This window comes from Tachyglossus aculeatus, chromosome 4 (assembly GCF_015852505.1).
Source record: "Tachyglossus aculeatus isolate mTacAcu1 chromosome 4, mTacAcu1.pri, whole genome shotgun sequence".
Taxonomy (NCBI): Eukaryota; Metazoa; Chordata; class Mammalia; order Monotremata; family Tachyglossidae; genus Tachyglossus; species Tachyglossus aculeatus.
In genome coordinates this window covers 117,085,194-117,106,457 of record NC_052069.1, presented here as the reverse complement: position 1 = coordinate 117,106,457, position 21,264 = coordinate 117,085,194, and the positions used below count along the sequence as shown (strand labels likewise).

General features: G+C 49.2%; 1 protein-coding gene across 2 annotated transcripts; it reads left to right on the top strand.

Moving 5' to 3' along the window:
* Nucleotides 1–5,484: 5,484 nt before the first annotated feature.
* On the top strand, nucleotides 5,485–19,949 carry TRUB2 (TruB pseudouridine synthase family member 2). 2 transcript variants are annotated; one of them, XM_038745284.1, is made up of 8 exons: nucleotides 5,486–5,719; nucleotides 12,954–13,088; nucleotides 14,503–14,577; nucleotides 15,876–15,937; nucleotides 16,533–16,614; nucleotides 17,110–17,182; nucleotides 17,480–17,616; nucleotides 19,422–19,949. In XM_038745284.1, the coding sequence occupies exons 1-8, from the start codon at nucleotides 5,611–5,613 to the stop codon at nucleotides 19,829–19,831; spliced, it is 1,083 nt and encodes a 360-aa protein (XP_038601212.1). In that variant the 5' UTR covers nucleotides 5,486–5,610; the 3' UTR covers nucleotides 19,832–19,949. The 2 variants fall into 2 exon arrangements, with proteins under 2 accessions (XP_038601213.1, XP_038601212.1); XM_038745285.1 differs by lacking the exon at nucleotides 14,503–14,577 and having other exon boundaries at nucleotides 5,485–5,719.
* Nucleotides 19,950–21,264: the final 1,315 nt, after the last annotated feature.

The following is a 21,264-nucleotide window of genomic DNA, read 5'->3' as shown; positions in this document are numbered from 1 at the left end:
CAGTAGAACAGAAGGCACAGACACGTTCCCTGCCCACAAGGAGATCCCGGGTCCGACGGGCCCACCCCCAGAGCGAGGGAGGGAAGCACGTCGGAGTCAAGCGCTCAGTACAGCGCCCTGCACGCGGAAGGGGCTCAATAAATAGCACCGATTGATAAATACCATTGATGATTGATAGTGGTGGGCCAGGGATGGGGCGAATGAGGGTGAAGGGCCCATCGTGCCCGGGAGGCCCGGGACTGGAGGGGGGCAGGGAGGGGGAGGAGGGCGGGGCGTCTACCACGGAGCCGCGTCCCGGCCAAAATACTTCGTTCGCCGTTTGGCCGACGGCCCTTCGGAGTCTGAGGTCGTGAGTTCTAATCCCGCCCCTTACCTCCTTCCCCTCCCCACAGCACCTGTAGATTCAATCAATCAATCAGTCGTATTTATTGAGCGCTTACTGCGTGCAGAGCACTGTACTGAGCGCTTGGGAAGTCCAAGTTGGCAACATCTAGAGACGGTCCCTACCCAACAGAGGGCTCACAGTCTAGAAGGGGGAGACAGAGAACAAAACAAAACAGACTAACAAAATAAAATAAATAGAATAGATATGTACAAGTAAAATAAATAGAGTAATCAATCAATCAATCAATCGTATTGAGCGCTTACTGTGTGCAGAGCACTGTACTAAGCGCTTGGGAAGTCCAAGTTGGTAACATATAGAGACAGTCCCTACCCAACAGTGGGCTCACAGTCTAAGAGGGGGAGACCGAGAACAAAACCAAACAGACTAACAAAATAAAATAAATAGAACAGATATGTCCAAGTAAAATCGATAAATAGAGTAATCAATCAATCGTATTTATTGAGCGCTCACTATGTGCAGAGCGCTGTACTAAGCGCTTGGGAAGTCCAAGTTGGTAACATATAGAGACAGTCCCTACCTACCAGTGGGCTCACGGTCTAAAAGGGGGAGACGGAGCACAAAACCAAACATACTAACAAAATAAAATAAATAGAATAGATTTGTCCAAGTAAAATAAATAAATAAATGAATAGAGTAATCAATCAATCAATCAATCAATCGTATTTATTGAGCGCTCACTATGTGCAGAGCACTGTACTAAGCGCTTGGGAAGTACAAGGTGGCAACATATAGAGACGGTCCCTACCCAACAGTGGGCTCACAGTCTATAAGGGGGAGACAGAACAAAACCAAACATACTGACAAAATAAAATAAATAGAATAGATATGTACAAGCAAAATAAATAAATAGAGTAATCAATCAATCAATCAATCAATCGTATTTATTGAGCGCTTACTGTGTGCAGAGCACTGTATTGAGTTCTTGGGAAGTCCAAGTTGGCAACATCTAGAGACGGTCCCTCCCCAACGGTGGGCTCACAGTCTAAAAGGGGGACACAGAGAACAAAACCAAACATGCTAACAAAATAAAATAAATAGAATAGATAGGTACAAGTAAAATAAATAAATTAATAAATAAATAGAGTAATAAATCTGTACAAACATATATCCATATATACAGGTGCTGTGGGGAAGGGAAGGAGGTAAGATGAGGGGGATGGAGAGGGGGACGAGGGGGAGAGGAAGGAAGGGGCTCAGTCTGGGAAGGCCTCCTGGAGGAGGTGAGCTCTCAGTAGTCACTCATTCAATCGTATTTATTGAGCGCTTACTCTGTGCGGAGCACTGTACTAAACGCTTGGGGAGTCCAAGTTGGCAACATCTAGAGACGGTCCCTACCCAACAGCGGGCTCACAGTCTAGAGGGGGGAGACAGACAACAAAACAAAACAGTTAACAAAATAAATAGAACAGTAATAATAATAATAATAACAATGGCATTTATTAAGCGCTTACTATGTGCAAAGCACTGTTGTAAGCGCTGGGGAGGTTACAAGGTGATCAGGTTGTCCAAATGCTCATCCCCATTTGACAGAAGAGGGAACTGAGGCCCTGAGAAGTCAAGTGACTTAGTAATAATAATAATGATGGGATTTGTTAAGCGCTTACTATGTGCAAAGCGCTGTTCTAAGCGCTGGGGAGGTTACAAGGAGATCAGGTTGTCCCCCGGGGAGCTCACAGTCTTCATCCCCATTTTACAGATGAGGGAACTGAGGCCCAGAGAAGTGAAGTGACTGGCCCAAAGTCACACAGCTGACAACTGGTGGAGGCAAGATTTGAACCCACGACCTCTGACTCCAAAGCCCGGGCTCTTTCCACGGAGCCACGCTGCTTCTCTTAGCACCTGGATGACTCGGGCCAAGTCACTTCACTTCTCTGGGCCTCAGTGACCTCATCTGCAAAATGGGGGTGAAGACTGTGAGCCCCACGAGGGACAACCTGATTAATAATACTAATAATTTATAATTATTTTATGATTATAATCATAATAATTATTGCGATTAAATAAAATAGCATATCGTTGAATTAATAAATAAATAAAATACATTGATGTATTATTCGATTAATGAATTATTGATTAATAATTAAATAACCCCCAGCGGTTAGAACAGTGCTTGGCACATAGGAAGCGCTTAACAAATACCATTATTATTATTATTATTATTATTATTATTATTCTCTGGGCCTCAATTACCTCATCTGTAAAATGGAGATGAAGACTGTGAGCCCCACGAGGAACAACCTGATCACCTGTATATATGTATATATGTTTGTACATATTTATTACTCTATTTATTTTACTTGTACATATCTATTCTATTTATTTCATTTTGTTAATATGTTTGGTTTTGTTCTCTGTCTTCCCCTTCTAGACTGTGAGCCCACTGTTGGGTGGGGACCGTCTCTATATGTTGCCAACTTGGACTTCCCAAGCGCTTAGTACAATGCTCGGCACACAGTAAGTGCTCAATAAATACGATTGATTGATTGATTGATTGACTGATTGATAGTAAGCGCTTAACAAATACCATTATTATTATTATCACATCTGTAAAATGGGAACGAGGACTGTGAGCCCCACGCGGGACCACCCGTTCACCTTGAATCCCCCCAGCGCTTAGAACAGTGCTTTGCACATAGTAGACGCTTAACAAATACCATCATTATTATTATCATTTCATCTGTAAAATGGGGATGAAGACTGTGAGCCCACGTGGGACAACCTGATCACCTTGTATCCCCCCAGCGCTTAGAACAGTGCTTGGCACATAGTAAGCGCTTCACAAATACCATTATTATTATTATCACACCTGTAAAATGGGGATGAAGACTATGAGCCCCACGAGGGACAGCCCGATCAATAATATTAATACTTTATAATTATTTTATGATTATAATCATAATATAATTAAAAGGTTTAAATGTATGATTTAAAATCATAATAATTTATGCTTCTGGGCTTTGGAGTCAGAGGTCGTGGGTTTAAATCCCGACTCCGCCAATTGTCAGCTGTGTGACTTTGGGCACGTCACTTCACTTCTCTGGGCCTCAGTTCCCTCATCTGTAAAATGGGGATTAAGACTGAGCCCCACGTGGGACAACTTGATGACCTTGTAACCTCCCCAGCGCTTAGAACAGTGCTTTGCACATAGTAAGCGCTTAATAAATGCCATTATTATTATTATTATTAGCTTCTCTGGGCCTCAGTTCCCTCACCTGTAAAATGGGAATTAAAACTGCGAGCCCCCCGTGGGACAACCTGATCACCGTGTAACCTCCCCAGCGTTTAGAACAGTGCTTTGCACATAGTAAGCACTTAACAAATACCATCATTATTATTAATAATAATGAATGAATTAATGAATGAATGAATCAGCGGCGCCCTCCTGCGGCCAGATTTACATGTTTGTACGGATTTATTACTCTATTTTATTTTTATTTTATTTATTTATTTTATTTTTATTTTTCCTTGTACATATTTATTCTACTTCTTTTATTTTGTTAATATGTTTGGTTTAGTTCTCTGTCTCCCCCTTCTAAACTGTGAGCCCACTGTTGGGTAGGGACCCACTCTATATGTTGCCAACTTGCCCTTCCCAAGTGCTTAGTACAGTGCTCTGCACACTGGAAGCGCTCAATAAATACGATTGAATGAATGAATTTTACTTGTACATATTTAATGGAATAAATGGCAGTTAAGCTAGATGCACATCATTAACAAAATAAATAGAATAGTAAATATGAACAACTTGCCCTTCCCAAGCGCTTAGTGCAGTGCTCTGCACACAGTAAGCGCTCAATAAATACGATTGAATGAATGAATTTTACTTGAACATATTTAATGGAATAAATGGCAGTAAAGCTAGACGCACATCATTAACAAAATAAATAGTAAATGTGGCCAACTTGTACTTCCCAAGCGCTTAGTACAGTGCTCTGCACACAGTAAGCGCTCTATAAATACGACTGAATGAATTTTACTTGTACATATTTAATGGAATAAATGGCAGTAAAGCTAGATGCACATCATTACCAAAATAAATAGCAAATGCGGACAACTTGCACTTCCCAAGCGCTTAGTACAGTGCTCTGCACGCAGTAAGCGCTTTATAAATACGACTGAATGAATTTCACTTGGACATATTTAATGGAATAAATGGCAGTAAAGCTAGATGCACATCATTAACAAAATAAATAGAATAGTAAATGTGGCCAACTGGTACTTCCCAAGCGCTTAATACCGGGCCCTGCACGTATTAGGCGCTTTATAAATACGACTGAATGAATTTTACTTGGACATATTTAATGGACTAAATGGCGGTAAAGCTAGATGCACATCATTAACAAAATAAATAGCAAATGCGGCCAACTTGTACTTCCCAAGCGCTTAGTACAGTGCTCTGCACACATTAAGCGCTTTATAAATACGACTGAATGAATTTTACTTGGACATATTTAATGGACTAAATGGCGGTAAAGCTAGATGCACATCATTAACAAAATAAATAGCAAATGCGGCCAACTTGTACTTCCCAAGCGCTTAGTACAGTGCTCTGCACACATTAAGCGCTTTATAAATACGACTGAATGAATTTTACTTGGACATATTTAATGGACTAAATGGCGGTAAAGCTAGATGCACATCATTAACAAAATAAATAGCAAATGCGGCCAACTTGTACTTCCCAAGCGCTTAGTACAGTGCTCTGCACGCATTAAGCGCTTTATAAATACGACTGAATGAATTTTACTTGGACATATTTAATGGAATAAATGGCAGTAAAGCTAGACGCACATCATTAACAAAATAAATAGCAAATGCGGCCAACTTGTACTTCCCAAGCGCTTAGTACAGGGCTCTGCACACATTAAGCGCTTTATAAATACGACTGAATGAATTTTACTTGGACATATTTAATGGACTAAATGGCGGTAAAGCTAGATGCACATCATTAACAAAATAAATAGTAAATGCGGCCAACTGGTACTTCCCAAGCGCTTAGTACAGTGCCCTGCACGCAGTAAGCGCTCTATAACTATGATTGAATGACTGATCGGCCCCCGGCCCTGTTTCCCTCCGGGTGCGTGTTCCCGGCCGGAAGGGGGGACCCACTTCCGGCGCGGCGGCGCTGGGGGGCCGCGTTCGCCGGGCGCCACTTCCGCGTCTGTCGTCACTTCCGGTCCTGCGTCACTTCCGGCCTGGGCGTCATGGCGTCCGCCGGCCTGGCGAGGCTCCACGGGCTTTTTGCCGTCTATAAGCCCCCCGGGAAGCACTGGAAGGCCGTCCGGGACACGCTGGAAATGAAGCTCCTGCAGGGTGAGCGACCTCTCTGCCTCTCGCTTCCCCACCCCGAGGCGGCACGGCATAATTCACCAGAATCATGGCACTGCAAATAATAATCATGGCATTTATTAGGCGCTTACTATGTGCGAAGCACTGTTCTAACAATAATGGCATTTATTAGGCGCTTACTATGTGCGAAGCACTGTTCTAACAATAATGGTATTTATTAGGCGCTTACTATGTGCGAAGCACTGTTCTAACAATAATGGCATTTATTAGGCGCTTACTATATGCGAAGCACTGTTCTAACAATAATGGTATTTATTAGGCGCTTACTGTGTGCGAAGCACTGTTCTAATAATAATGGCATTTATTAGGCGCTTACTATGTGCGAAGCACTGTTCTAACAATAATGTATTTATTAGGCGCTTACTATGTGCGAAGCACTGTTCTAACAATAATGGTATTTATTAGGCGCTTACTATGTGCGAAGCACTGTTCTAACAATAATGGTATTTATTAGGCGCTTACTATATGCGAAGCACTGTTCTAACAATAATGGTATTAGGCGCTTACTATGTGCGAAGCACTGTTCTAACAATAATGGCATTTATTAGGCGCTTACTATGTGCGAAGCACTGTTCTAACAATAATGGCATTTATTAGGCGCTTACTATGTGCGAAGCACTGTTCTAACAATAATGGCATTTATTAGGCGCTTACTATGTGCGAGGCACTGTTCTAACAATAATGGCATTTATTAGGCGCTTACTATGTGCGAGGCACTGTTCTAACAATAATGGTATTTATTAGGCGCTTACTATATGCGGAGCACTGTTCTAATAATAATGGTATTTATTAGGCGCTTACTATGTGCGAAGCACTGTTCTAACAGTAATGGCATTTACTAGGCGCTTACTATGTGCGAAGCACTGTTCTAACAATAATGGCATTTATTAGGCGCTTACTATGTGCGAAGCACTGTTCTAACAATAATGGCATTTATTAGGCGCTTACTATGTGCGAAGCACTGTTCTAACAATAATGGCATTTATTAGGCGCTTACTATGTGCGAAGTACTGTTCTAACAATAATGGTATTTATTAGGCGCTTACTATGTGCGAAGCACTGTTCTAACAATAATGGCATTTATTAGGCGCTTACTATGTGCGAAGCACTGTTCTAACAATAGTGGCATTTATTAGGCGCTTACTATATGCGAAGCACTGTTCTAACAATAGTGGCATTTATTAGGTGCTTACTATGTGCGAAGCACTGTTCTAACAATAATGGCATTTATTAGGCGCTTACTATGTGCGAAGCACTGTTCTAACAATAATGGCATTTATTAGGTGCTTACTATGTGCGAAGCACTGTTCTAACAATAGTGGCATTTATTAGGCGCTTACTATGTGCGAAGCACTGTTCTAACAATAATGGCATTTATTAGGCGCTTACTATGTGCGAAGCACTGTTCTAACAGTAATGGCATTTACTAGGCGCTTACTATGTGCGAAGCACTGTTCTAACAATAATGGCATTTATTAGGCGCTTACTATGTGCGAAGCACTGTTCTAACAATCATGGCATTTATTAGGCGCTTACTATGTGCGAAGCACTGTTCTAACAGTAATGGCATTTACTAGGCGCTTACTATGTGCGAAGCACTGTTCTAACAATAATGGCATTTATTAGGCGCTTACTATGTGCGAAGCACTGTTCTAACAATAATGGCATTTATTAGGTGCTTACTATGTGCGAAGCACTGTTCTAACAATAGTGGCATTTATTAGGTGCTTACTATGTGCGAAGCACTGTTCTAACAATAATGGCATTTATTAGGCGCTTACTATGTGCGAAGCACTGTTCTAACAGTAATGGCATTTACTAGGCGCTTACTATGTGCGAAGCACTGTTCTAACAATAATGGCATTTATTAGGCGCTTACTATATGCGAAGCACTGTTCTAACAATAATGGCATTTATTAGGCGCTTACTATGTGCGAAGCACTGTTCTAACAATAATGGCATTTATTAGGCGCTTACTATATGCGAAGCACTGTTCTAACAATAATGGTATTTATTAGGCGCTTACTATGTGCGAAGCACTGTTCTAATAATAATGGTATTTATTAGGCGCTTATTATGTGCGAAGCACTGTTCTAACAATCATGGCATTTATTAGGCACTTACTATGTGCGAAGCACTGTTCTAACAGTAATGGTATTTATTAGGCGCTTACTATGTGCGAAGCACTGTTCTAACAATCATGGCATTTATTAGGCGCTTACTTTGTGCGAAGCACTGTTCTAACAATAATGGCATTTATTAGGTGCTTACTATGTGCGAAGCACTGTTATAATAATGGTATTTACTAGGCGCTTACTATGTGCGAAGCACTGTTCCAAACGCTGGGGAGGATACGAGGTGATCAGGTGGTCCCACGTGGGGCTCGCAGTCTTCACCCCCATTTTACGGATGAGGGAACTGAGGCCCAGAGGAGTGAAGTGAGCCCGCTGTTGGGTAGGGACCATCTCTCTGTGTTGCCAACTCGGACTTCCCGAGCGCTTAGGACAGTGCTCTGCACACAGTGAGCGCTCAATAAATACGATTGAATGAATGAATGAGTGAGAGTACAATACAACCATAACTGTACAACTTGACACCCGTCCACATGTTTTGTTTTGTTGTCTGTCTCCCCCTTCTAGACTGTGAGCCCGCTGTTGGGTAGGGACCGTCTCTATATAATAATAATAATAATAATGGCATTTGTTAAGCGCATACTATGTGCAAAGCACTGTTCTAAGCGCTGGGGATTACAAGGTGATCAGGTTGTCCCACGAGGGGCTCGCAGCCTTCATCCCCATTTTACAGATGAGGGAACTGAGGCCCAGAGAAGTGAAGTGACTTGCCCAAAGTCCCACAGCTGACAAGTCGCGGAGCCGGGATTTGAACCCATGACCTCTTGACTCCAAAGCCCGGGCTCTTTCCACTGAGCCACGCTGCTTCCAATATGTTGCCGACTTGTACTTCCCAAGCGCTTAGTACAGTGCTGTGCATGCAGTAAGCGCTCAATAAATACGATTGAATGAAAAAGCCCGGGCTTTCATTCCTCCCCCTCCCTATCCCCCCCGCGTTACCTCCTTCCCCTCCCCACAGCACCTGTATATATGTATATATGTTTGTACGGATTTATTACTCTATTTATTTGTTGTACATATTCTATTATATTTTGTTAATCTGTTTTGTTTTGTTGTCTGTCTCCCCCTTCTAGACAGTGAGCCCGCTGTTGGGTAGGGACCGTCTCTATATGTTGCCAACTTGGACTTCCCAAGCGCTTAGTATAGTGCTCTGCACACAGTAAGCACTCAATAAATACGATTGAATGAATGAATGGATTCAGAGGTCATGGGTTCAAATCCCGGCTCCGCCACTTGGCAGCTGTGTGACTTTGGGCAAGTCACTTCACTTCTCTGGGCCTCAGTTCCCTCATCTGGAAAATGGGGATGAAGACTGTGAGCCCCACGGGGGACAGTGTTGATTACCTTGTATCCCCCCCAGCACTTAGAACAGTGCTTGCCACACAGTAAGCGCTTAACAAATACCAATATTATTATCTGTTAGACGCTTACCATGGGCCCGGCACTGTACTGAACGCTGCGGTGGATACGGGCAAATTGGGTTGGACACAGTCCCTGCCCCGGATAGGGCTCACAGCCCTAATGCCCATTTCACAGAGGAGGTAGAACAACGCCTGGGAGTCAGATAATAATAATACTGATGGTAGTTGTTAAGCGCTTACTATGTGCGAAGCACTGTTCTAAGTGCTGGGGGGGATACGAGGTGATCAGGTTGCCCCACATGGGGCTCATACTCTTCACCCCCATTTTAATGATAATAAATAATAATACTGATGGTAGTTAAGTGCTTACTATGTGCGAAGCACTGTTCTAAGCGCTGGGGGGGATACAAGGTCATCAGGTGGCCACGTGGGGCTCACAGTCTTAATCCCCATTTTAATACTGATAAATAATAATACTGATGGCATTTGTTAAGCGTTATGTGTGAAGCACTGTTCTAAGCGCTGGGGGGATACAAGGTGATCAGGTTGCCCCACGTAGGGCTCACACTCTCCATCCCCATTTTAATAATAATAATAATAATAATAATAATAATGGTATTTGTTAAGTGCTTACTATATGCAAAGCACTGTTCTAACTGCTGGGGTGGATATGAGGTAATCAGGTTGCCCCACGTAGGACTCACACGCTTCATCCCCATTTTAATAATAATAATAATAATGATAATGGTATTTGTTAAGCGCTTATTATGTGCAAAGCACTATTCTGACTGCTGGAGTGGATACGAGGTGATCAGGTTGCCCCACGTGGAGCTCACAGTCTTCACCCCCATTTTAATAATAATAATAATTATGGTATTTGTTAGCGCTTACTATGTGCGAAGCACTGTTCTAAGCGCCTGGGGGGGATACCAGGTGATCACATTGCCCCACGTGGGGTTCACAGTCTTAATTCCCATTTTAATAATAATGATGGTATTTGTTAAACGCTTACAGTGTGCAAAGCACTGTTCTAACTGCTGGGGGGGATACGAGGTGACCAGGTTGTCCCACGTGGGGCTCACAGTCGTAATCCCCATTTTACAGATGAGGGAACTGAGGCCCAGAGAAGTGAAGTGACTTGCCCGCACTTTGGGCAAGTCACCCAGCTGACAAGTAGCAGAACCGGGATTAGAACCCATGATCTCTGACTCCCAAGCCCGGGCTCTTTCACTGAGCCACGCTGCTTCTCTGGCCATGGGTTCTAATCCCGGCCCTGCCACTTCTCTTCTGCGTGACCCCGGGCAAGTCACTTCACTTCTCTGGGCCTCAGTGACCTCATCTGTGAAATGGGGATTCAGACCGTGAGCCCGATGCGGGACAGGGACTGGGTCCAACCTGATTTGCTTGTATCCACCCCAGCGCTTAGTCTGTTCTCTGTAGGGGCTTGGGGCTTCATATACTTGGTCAGTTAAACAGCTGTATTTATTGAATACTTATTGTGTGCAAATCAGTCAATCAGTGGTATTTATTGAGCACTTCCCATGTGCAGAGCACTGTATTAAGCGCTTGGGAGAGTGCAGTACGACAGAGGTGGTAGATATGTTCCCCGCCCACGATGAGCTGACCGCTAACTGGAGTTTACGGTCTAGAGCTCTGTACTAAGCGTTTGGGAGAGTACAACAGAGGAAGTAAACAGGATCCCTGCCCCCAAGGAGTTTTCAGTCTAGCAGGGAGGTGGACGCTAAAATAAATTAGGTTTGGGGGGGCTACCAAGCATAGGTTCTGTAATCAATCAATCAATCGTATTTATTGAGCGCTTACTGTGTGCAGAGCACTGTACTAAGCGCTTGGGAAGTACAAGTCGGCAACACATTAGAGACAGTCCCTACCCAACAGCGGGTATATAAGTGTTGTGGAAGTGGAAGCGAATGCCTCGCAGAGAAGCAGCGTGGCTCAGTGGAAAGAGCCCGGGTTTTGGAGTCGGAGGTCATGGGTTCAAATCCCAACTCCGCCAGTTGCCAGCTGTGTGACTTTGGGCAAGTCACTTCACTTCTCTGGGCCTCAGTTCCCTCATCTGTAAAATGGGGATTGACTGTGAGCCCCCCGTGGGACAACCTGATCACCTTGTAACCTCCCCAGCGCTTAGAACAGTGCTTTGCATATAGTAAGCGCTTAATAAATATTATCATTGTTATTATTATTATTTAGGGGATGCAGACTTGTAAGCCTAAGATGACACATTGGGACCGGGGATAGAGTAGGGAGCTCAGAGGTAAGTTAGGGAAGGCTTCCTGGAAAGGATGTAATTTTAGGAGGGTTTTGAAGAGGGGGAGGATGAGGGTCTCTTGGATATTAACAGGGTGGGAATTACAGGAATTGGGGAAGCAGCGTAGCTCAATGGAAAGAGCCCGGGCTTTGGAGTCAGAGTTCATGGGTTCGAATTCCGGCTCTACCAATTGTCAGCTGTGTGACTTTGGGCAAGTCACTTAACTTCTCTGTGCCTCAGTTCCCTCCTCTGCAAAATGGGGATTAAGATTGTGAGCCCCCCATGGGACAACCTGATCATCTTGTAAACTCCCCAGCGCTTAGAACAGTGCTTTGCACATAGTAAGTGCTTAATAAATGCCATCATTATCATTATTACAGGCAGGAGAGAGGGGTTGGGCAGGGAAGGGGTCAAGAGTGAGAAAGACGAAAGCAAGGCACAGTTTTGAACAACTTTATGCCTCTGTCACATGCAATTTAAATCAGTTGGTGTGTTTGGGACTGTTAAACTCTCTTTTTAGACTGTGAGCCCACTGTTGGGTAGGGACCGTCTCTAGATGTTGCCAACTTGTACTTCCCAAGCGCTTAGTACAGTGCTCTGCACACAGTAAGCGCTCAATAAATACGATTGATTGATTGATTGATTGATTTTGGACTGTCAACTTCTCCAGGTCAGGGGCAATGCCATTTTTTTTAAACGGTATTTTTTAAGCGCTTACTATGCCAGGCACTGTTCTAAGTGCCGGGGGAGATTTGTCCTCTGTGACACCTGCCAACCCCTCATACAGGGGTCTGCCAGAGGGACTCTCCATTCTCCCCTCCCCTGACTCCCTTCCCCACGAAGGCTCCCCGGCCTCAGCTTTCCAGCTGCCTTTACCCTGGACCCTCATCTTGCCAACTTGTACTTCCCAAGCGCTTAGTACAGTGCCCTGCACACAGTAAGCGCTCAATAAATATGAATGAATGAATGGAGTGATCCTCCCCTTCGGGCACAGTTTGGGAAGCGCTGGGCACCAGCAGAACTATAATAATTATGGTATTTGTTAAGTGCTCACTCTGAGCCAAGCACTGTTCTAAGCACAGGGTAGATGCAAGTTAATCAGGTTCCTGCCCCACGTGGGGCTCACACTCTTAAACCCTATTTTACAGATGAGGTTACTGAGACCCAGAGAAGTCGAGTGACTTCCCCAAGGTCACACAGCGGACGAGTGGCGGAGCCAGGATTAGAACCCAGGTCCTTCCGACTCCCGGGCCGGTGCTCTAGCCACTAAGCCTCGCTGATTCTCAGGACTACGTGGTGCCTCTGCCGCCATCGCAGACGGGGAGAGTGGGTAGGGGTTGTCTCTGTCGCTGAATTGTACTTGCCAAGCGCTTAGTACAGTGCACTGCACACAGTAAGCGCTCAATAAATACGACTGGCTCCTCTGCCGTCCCCGTCAGGACTCAACGCCCTGAAGAGGCCAGCGCCGCTCCAACAGGTCCGCTTCCTGCTGGGCCCCAAGGAAGGTGGTGAGGAGAAGAAGGAGGTGACCCTCACAGCCACCAGCATGCCCGTTCTCGCCAATCATCCCCTTGGTAAGCGCTCGGGCGGCGGGAGGGAGCGGGCCTTTGAGGGGTGGTGGGGCCGGGGAGAGGACATCACAACCATCACTCCGGGGAGGGACCGTGGGTTGTCCCCAGGGGCAAGGAGCTGGGCCTCTGGGAGGGAGGTATCTGCCTGCCGAGGGCCCAGGAGGCAGCACGGCGTAATTCTCGTAATCATAGCAGTGGAAATAATAATAATGGTATTTATTAGGCGCTTACTATGTGCGAAGCACTGCTGTAAACGCTGGGGGGGGATACGAGGTGATCAGGTGGTCCCACGTGGGGCTCGCAGTCTTCATCCCCATTTTGCAGATGAGGGAACTGAGGCCCAGAGGAGTGAAGTGAGCCCACTGTTGTTGGGTAGGGACCGTCTCTAGATGTTGCCGACTTGGACTTCCCAAGCGCTTAGTACAGTGCTCTGCACACAGTGAGCGCTCAATAAATATGAATGAATGAATGAGAGTACAGTACAACCATAACTGTACAACTTGACACCCGTCCACATGTTTTGTTTTGTTGTCTGTCTCCCCCTTCTAGGCTGTGAGCCCGCTGTTGGGTAGGGACCGTCTGTATATGTTGCCAACTTGGACTTCCCAAGCGCTTAGTACAGTGCTGTGCACACAGTGAGCGCTCAAATATGATTGAATGAATGAATGAGAGTACAGTACAACCATAACTGTACAACTTGACACCATCCACATGTTTTGTTGCCTGTCTCCCCCTTCTAGACTGTGAGCCCGCTGTTGGGTAGGGACCGTCTCTAGATGTTGCCAACCTGGACTTCCCAAGCGCTTAGTACAGTGTTCTGCACACAGGGAGCGCTCAATAAATATGATTGAATGAATGAATGAGAGTACAGTACAACCATAACTGTACAACTTGACACCATCCACATGTTTTGTTTTGTTGTCTGTCTCCCCCTTCTAGACTGTGAGCCCGCTGTTGGGTAGGGACCGTCTCTAGATGTTGCCGACCTGGACTTCCCAAGAGCTTAGTACAGTGTTCTGCACGCAGTAAGCGCTCAATAAATACGATTGAATGGATGAATGAATGAAGTCTTTTTTGCGGGGGCTTTGGCCCGCACCCTCCCGCCACCCAAGTCCCTCAACCCGTGAGGTCCGAGCTGGGACCGGAGTCCCTGGACCTCTGGGTTGGGAGAGAAAACAACTCAAACACCCTTCCCCCGCCCTAATCCCTGCTCCCTTTGATCCCACCCACCGGGAGCCAAACGATGGTCAGAACCACCCTGGGCAGCGGCCACAGGCCCGTGGCAAATGGATTACGGAGAGGCCCCCGCCAAGACGAGCGGCTCAATATGAGATGGCTCAATAACGAGCCACAGGGAAGGTGGAATCTCAGCCGCTGGTTCAGGACCTCAGATCCCAACCAGTTTGTTCCTTCGCAGTGAGAGGGCCGAACTTCACTGGCCTGAAGATGGGTACGGGACACGTCTTGGATATCCAGGCCTCTGGCGTGCTCGGTAAGTGCCGCGCCCAGGCCGCCGGGTCTTCCGCCCGGCTCCTCGGGGGGACACGGCTGCCCCTCCGCCTTAATTTGTCTCGTACCTGCCTCCCTGGGGCCACTCAGTCAGTCGTATTTAGTGAGCGCTTACTTTGTGCAGAGCCCTGTACCTAAGTGCTTGGGAAAGTACAATATAACAATCAACAGACGTATGCCCTGCCCACAACGAGCTTACTCTCTACAAACTAGGCTAGTTTTGGCCCGGTGGACGGGATCTCCTTCCCCAGTGAGGCTGGGGCCACGCTCCCCTTCTTCTTCCACAGACACAGAGAGACATAGAGATTGGAGGTAGAACTGAGGGTTGGACTCGAGTCCTGAGTACTCATCACTCTGAAGTGTCCGAGTGCAGCACTGATGGGGCTGTGAGCCCACTGTTGGGTAGGGACTGTCTCTATATGTTGCCAATTTGTACTTCCCAAGCGCTTAGTACAGTGCTCTGCACATAGTAAGCGCTCAATAAATACGATTGATGATGAAGGGGCGCCATGTCAGACGGCGGTGTCGGGCAGGAGAAAGGGAAAGCAGTGTGGCTTGGTGGATAGAGCGGGCCTAGGAGTCGGAAGAACCTGGGTTCTCTGCCTCAGTTCCCTCGTCTGTAAAATCGTCGGTGTTAGTGGTATTTGTTAAGTGCTTACTGTGTGCTGGGCACTGTTCTAAGCCCCAGGGTAGATCATCAATCGTATTTATTGAGCGCTTACTAGATACGATTAAGTAGAACACAGATCATGTCCCACATGGGGCTCACAGCCTTAACCCCCATTTTACAGATGAGGTAAATCAGGCACAGAGAAGTAAAATGAGGACTGAGCCCCATGTGGGATGTGGACCGTGTCCAACCTGATTATCTCGTATCTACCCCAGTGCTTGGTCCAGTGTCTGGCCCACAGCAAGCACATAACAAATACCATTAAAAAAAAAAAAAAAAGGAAAGGCTTCTTAGAGCAATAGGTGGGCACTTCAGGGGTTCTCCATTTACATGGCCTTCGTTTCTCCCCCGTTTTCTCTCCAGCTGTATTGGGGTCCTGCCCAGAAGCAGGGGACACGAGAGGGTGACAGGAGCATGGTAGAATCGGGCCAATCTCCGAGCAGTCAGGAGAAAGGCCTGGGGAGGGAAGGGGACGGACACACGCATACACACACACTCACTCACTCAGAGGGCAGGGATCATGTCTCCCAATTCTGTTATACTTTCCCAAGCACTTAGTCCAGTGCTTCGCACCCAGTAAGCGCTCAATAAATACCATTGATTGATTTCAGTGTTCGGCGTGGGACACGGGAACAAACTGCTCATGGACTTGTATCACGCCCACCTGACCAAGGTAGCCAGCCAGCCGCTTGCCCGCCCTCCCAGCTCCCCTCCTGGGGATAGAGCTGCCAGCGTGGCGCCATGGAAACGAGGGGCCTCACCAGCTGGGAAGGAGGATTTCCAAGCACCTTGTGGGGCGGGGGGCTCCAGTTACAGCCCCGACAGGGTCCCCTCTCAGCTTCCCTGGGTTGGAAAGCGGGGAAGGAAGAGGATCCCTAAAGGAGAAACCGAGGTGCAGAGAGGCTCAGGAGCTCACTGGTCAGTGGCGGCGGGGAGGGGCGTGGATGGCGGATGGGCCCCTGCCTCGAGGGAGAGGACGGTCAGGAAGGATCAGGCACCACAGACAAATCCAGGGGGTCAGAAGGACCCTCGGTCTCTAAAGTCTAAGGTTTCCGATCAGCCTGATGATCTCGGCGGGGAGCCTCAGGGGTCAAAGGTCCCAGCCTCTCTGGATGGGCCTCAGGGGGTTAGGAGTGCCTGGGAAGAGTGAGGGGGGGAATGGCCATCTCTTACCTTCCCTCCAAGACTGCCAGGAGGACTAACCCAATCCCATCCCTGGATTACCACCACCTGCCCCCCCGTAATACCTCCCCTCTTCCTTCTCTAAGGATTACACAGTGCGTGGCCTTCTGGGGAAGGCGACAGATGACTTTTCTGACCTGGGCAAGCTGGTGGAGAAGACAACCTATGGTAAGATTCCCAGATGGGAGTAGAGGGAGGGGCCAGAAACCAGGGTGGAGGTGGAGTGGGCGAGGGGAGGAAGGGCAAGTGGCGTGTTTCTAACCTCCTGACCCAGAACGTCCCCGTTTGCCAGGCTGAGCTCTCCCAAATCCCGGAGAAGTCTGCCAGCAGGACTTTCCCAGCTCTGGGGACCCTCGGAGCTCTTCCCCCTTCCCTAAACTCCCATCGGACTCTCTAGCCTAGAAGAGGCCTCAAGAGGTCATCCTGTCCAACACCCTGCCCCCCTCCAGACTTGCACGGAAAGAAGACTGTCTGAATCCCAGCATGACCGGACCCCATTTCCAGGGGGAAGGAGGCCCCGGGCGGGCGGCGAAGCCGCGGCCGGCCTCACCTTTAGCGGCCGGCTCCGGGCTGGGGGTGGGGCCTGGGTCCCGAGGCAGCCTGGGTGGAGAAGCAGGGGTTGGGGTTGCCGAATCTGAAGGCACCTTCTGATGCCTTCTGCAGATCACGTGACTCAGGAGAAGCTGGACCGCATCTTGGCAGTCATCCAGGGCTCTCATCAGAAAGCAGTGGTGATGTACGCGGGGCACTGGAGCGGGCAGGGCGGTGGAGGAAGACTGGGGATATTTACTAAGAGCCCACATGGTACAGAACCCACATCCCGCTTCCTGCCCCCCGAACCTCAGAGCACGCCGGTTGATATTCCGGGGGAAGGGGAGCAGCTCTCCGTGGGGCCAGGTCTCTGCCCGGGGCTGGGAGGCCGACGCTCCAGATGTCCGTCGGACAAGAGGGAGGGAGGGAGGGGAAGCCTGGGATGAGGGGGGTCGGGTCAAGCCATCACGGCCCCCTGCTTCGGTTGCGTCTCCCCGCGCAGGCACTCCAGGCTGGATCTGAAGACCCAAGAGGCCTACGAGTTGGCCGTGAAGGGACTGATCCGGCCCATGGACAAGGCGCCGATGCTCATCTTGGGGATCCGATGTCTCCAGTTTTCACCTCCTGAATTCCAGTTAGGTAGGGCTGGTGGGGGGAAGGAGGAAGGGGGCGGGGACGCCGGACGGTGGGCAGGCAGAACGGGGAAGCAGTCCGCCACTCGTCTGCTGTATGACATTGGGAAAGTCAGTTCACTTCTCTGGGCCTCAGTTACCTCATCTATAAAGTGGGCATTGAGACTGTAAACCCCATGTGGGACAGGGACTGTGGCTAACCCGATCTGCTCTTCTCCTCCCCAGCGCTTAGTACTGTGAGTGCTTAACAAATACCGTAATCATTATCTCTAGGCTGTGAGCTCGTCTCTAGCCTGTGAGATCGTTGTGGGCAGGGAACGTGTCTGTTGGTATATCATACTCTCCCAAGCACTTAGTACAGTGGTTTGCCCACAGTAAGCGCTCAATAAATACGACTGAATAAATGGACTGTGTCCAGCCCGATTACTTTGTATCTTCCCGTCACTAGAGCAGCACTTAACAAGCACTATTAAAGAAAAGAAAAAAAAATAGAGGCCTGGGGCAGCAGGAGAGCAGGGAAGACGAGCCGCAGAAGTGACCCTGGTGTCCAGGTCCGTGTCCACCTGGTGTTTGCGCCCCTCGATGCGACCACTGCAGCCTTGGCCCCCTGCCTGCCTGTACCCCTTTGGGTCTGCCCCAAAGGCTCCAGGCTGGCCTGTTCCCTTCACCCGCCCTCACCCGCTCCGCGCCAGGGCAGCGCCAGATAAGAGCTCCTAGAACAAGTGCTTTCATGTCTCCTGCCAAGTCTCTCTTTGAAGCCGAATCCCAACAAGCGGAGTTTATATTTAGTCTTGTTCCCAGGCTCAGAGGGTGGCTCTGAAGTTGCCATCCCCCTCTTCCCAGGCTCCCTCTGCCCCTCTGTTCTCTTCCACGCTTTCTTGCTTTGCTTTCCGCTTCCTTCCTCTTTACCACCTTGCCCACGTGCCTCCCCCGGCCCCCATTCCCATTTTTCCCCCTTCTTCGCCAGGTTTCTTCCCTCTAGCTTCCCCCTACTTGAGTTTGCTCATACCCACCCCCCTTTACTCAACAACACCGTCACCCCACCCAACAACCTCCTCCCTCCTGACCGGTCCAGATTGCCTCTTTATTATTCTCTGCACTCCATAGTAATAGTCCTGTATTTGTTCACCCACCCCTCACTGTGTGCTATGTGCAGTATGAGAAGCAGCGTGGCGCAGTGGAAAGAGCAAGGGCTTTGGAGTCAGAGGTCATGGGTTCGAATCCCGACTCCTCCACATGTCTGCTGTGTGACCTTGGGCAGGTCAGTTAACTTCTCTGAGCCTCAGTTCCCTCATCTGTCAAACGGGGATTAAGACTGTGAGCCCCACGAGGGACAACTTGATCACCTTGTATCCCCCCAGCGCTTAGACCAGCGCTCTGCACATAGTAAGCGCTTAATAAATGCCATTATTATTATTATTATTATTACTCAGCACTTGGGGTCCATACAATCAGATTTGACGTAGGCCCTGTCCCACAGGGGACCCACAGTAAGCGCTCAATAAATACGATCGGCAGAGGACAGGACAGGAATCAGGACAGGCTCAGAGAAGTGGGCAGGTCACGCAGCAGACAAGTGGCGGAGCCGGGATTAGAACCCAGGTCCTTCTGTCTGGTCCAACCACAAGGCTACGCCGCTTGTCCGAAGCCAATTATCTCCATACAGATTGAGGCTGATTTCCTGGCTGGCGGGCCTGTCCTGTTACGCAGTAAGCTTCTCGAGGACAGGGACCTGAGGTCATCGGGCACCTGGGGAGCTCAGCCCAAGCTTGTCTGACTGCCCTCTCCGTCTCCCCGCCCCGGCCTTCACAGAGATCCAGTGCATGAACGAGACCCAACAGCAGCTCCGCCGGGTGGTCCACGAGATCGGGCTGGAGCTGAAGTCGACGGCCGTGTGCACCCAGGTACGCCGTACCCGGGACGGGGCCTTCACCGTGGACGACGCCCTCCCGAGGACGCGGTGGGATCTCCGCAGCGTCCAGGACGCCATCCGGGAGGCCAAGCCCCGCGTGGAGGAGGAGCTGCTGAAGACCTGGGAGGTGGTCCTGGACTCGGAGACCCCGGAGGGACGCACGGCCTCCCCGGGCCTGGGGCTAGAGCCCACGCCAGGCCCACCTCCCCGTGTCGGCCGTGGACCCGGGTCGGCGCCCGGGCCGGGAGAAGATCCCCGGGACCCCGACTCGGACTGTGGGAGCCCCGCTGCCGCGACCGCTCCCTCCTAGATCAATACAGAGACCGCTGCTGCCGGGGGAGCTCAGAGTCACATCTGAAGCAGCGTGGCATAGCGGATAGAGCACGGGAGTCAGAAGGTCGTGGGTTCTAATCCCAGCTCCACCACTCGTCTGCTTTGTGACCTTGGGCAAGTCACTTTACTTCTCTGTGCCTCAGTTCCCTCGTCTGTAAAATGGGGATTGAGACTGTAAGCCCCAGTCTCAATCTGCTTGTATCCACCCCGGCGCTTAGTACAGTGCCTAGCACTTAGTAAGCGCTTAACAAATACCATTCTTCTTCTTATTATTATTATTATCTCTCTCGACCCGAGAAGTGTTAATGTGGACTTGGGGAAAACTCCCAAAGGGCTCAGTGTGGGGCTGATGAAGAGCTTGTGAAGAGCCGGCAGGGCCGCTGCCTTGGCTGTTTGGGGGGCTTCTGTAGCCCTTTCACTCTGGGGTACACAAGGGATGCGCTTGGGCTGGAGACTCCATCTCCCCGTCGCCTCACCTTCCTTCCTCTCCTCCTTCCCTGCCGGCTTAGCTGGGCAGGCGGGGGCACCAGGTGGCAAAGTGCACGGTGGGGACCCTAAATAAGACCTTGGCCCAAATAGGTCACAACCTCATTGCTTTCGTGATCGACAGTGAGGGGCTTTGGGGCGGAAGAAGGGATTTTTCTGGGCTGTTTGCCCCTTGTGAGTGGGCAAAGTCTCCCGATGAAAGAATCGGGCCGAAGTGAAGGGAGTGGGGACGGGGATTGGAGATGGTTTGCCGTGCAACAGACAGTGGTGAGAATAATGTTAATTTGGCCCGACGATCTGCTTCCCCAAAGAATTTCACTTCACCCTGTCCACCCTCTCCGGCCAGGCCCCCTCACCACGCATCTGCCGTAATCGGGGGGGGGAGACTCGAGGGGAGAATGAGGTCTGTGATCTCAAAACACTTAGCAGCAGTGTCCTGTCCAGGTCCTGGATGGTGGGGAGGGAGGGAGTTAGGGCACCCTGCCTGCGTCTGATGAAGACACCGGGTCCCGGAATCCTGCCTTTCAGCCCAGGGCTCAGCTCCCCTAGTTCTGCTTCCCTGTAGTCCCGTAGCCCTTTGGAGAAGGGTGGGAGCCAGATCTGAACCCTCTGAGAAGCTCTCGGCAGAGGTGGCACTTTGGCTCGGGGCCGCCCAGAGTGTTGATTACATTAAGCCAGCAAGGGTGGGGGACGTGGGCCTGGCGAAGCCTAGCCAGGGCTTCTTGTGGATAAGTGTGAGTTAAGAGCCTGAGAGCATTGGCGGGGGTGGGGGGGACGGTGGACAGTGTCTGTATTTGTTCCCCTGCCCCGATCTGACATTCCTTCACAGTGACTCAATCTCAAGGTCCCTCCCTCCCTGGACCGCCCAGATCCCATGCCCCTTGTCCCCACCCACACTTCAGCCAACCACTCCCAGTCTCCTTT

Coding starts and splice junctions, on each gene's coding strand:
- TRUB2 (XM_038745284.1), top strand. CDS start 5,611: ATGGCGTCCGCCGGCCTGGCGAGGCTCCACGGGCTTTTTGCCGTCTAT. Junction 13,089..14,502: donor TCTCGCCAATCATCCCCTTG/GTAAGCGCTCGG, acceptor GTTCCTTCGCAG/TGAGAGGGCCGAACTTCACT. Junction 17,617..19,421: donor ACCTCCTGAATTCCAGTTAG/GTAGGGCTGGTG, acceptor CGGCCTTCACAG/AGATCCAGTGCATGAACGAG.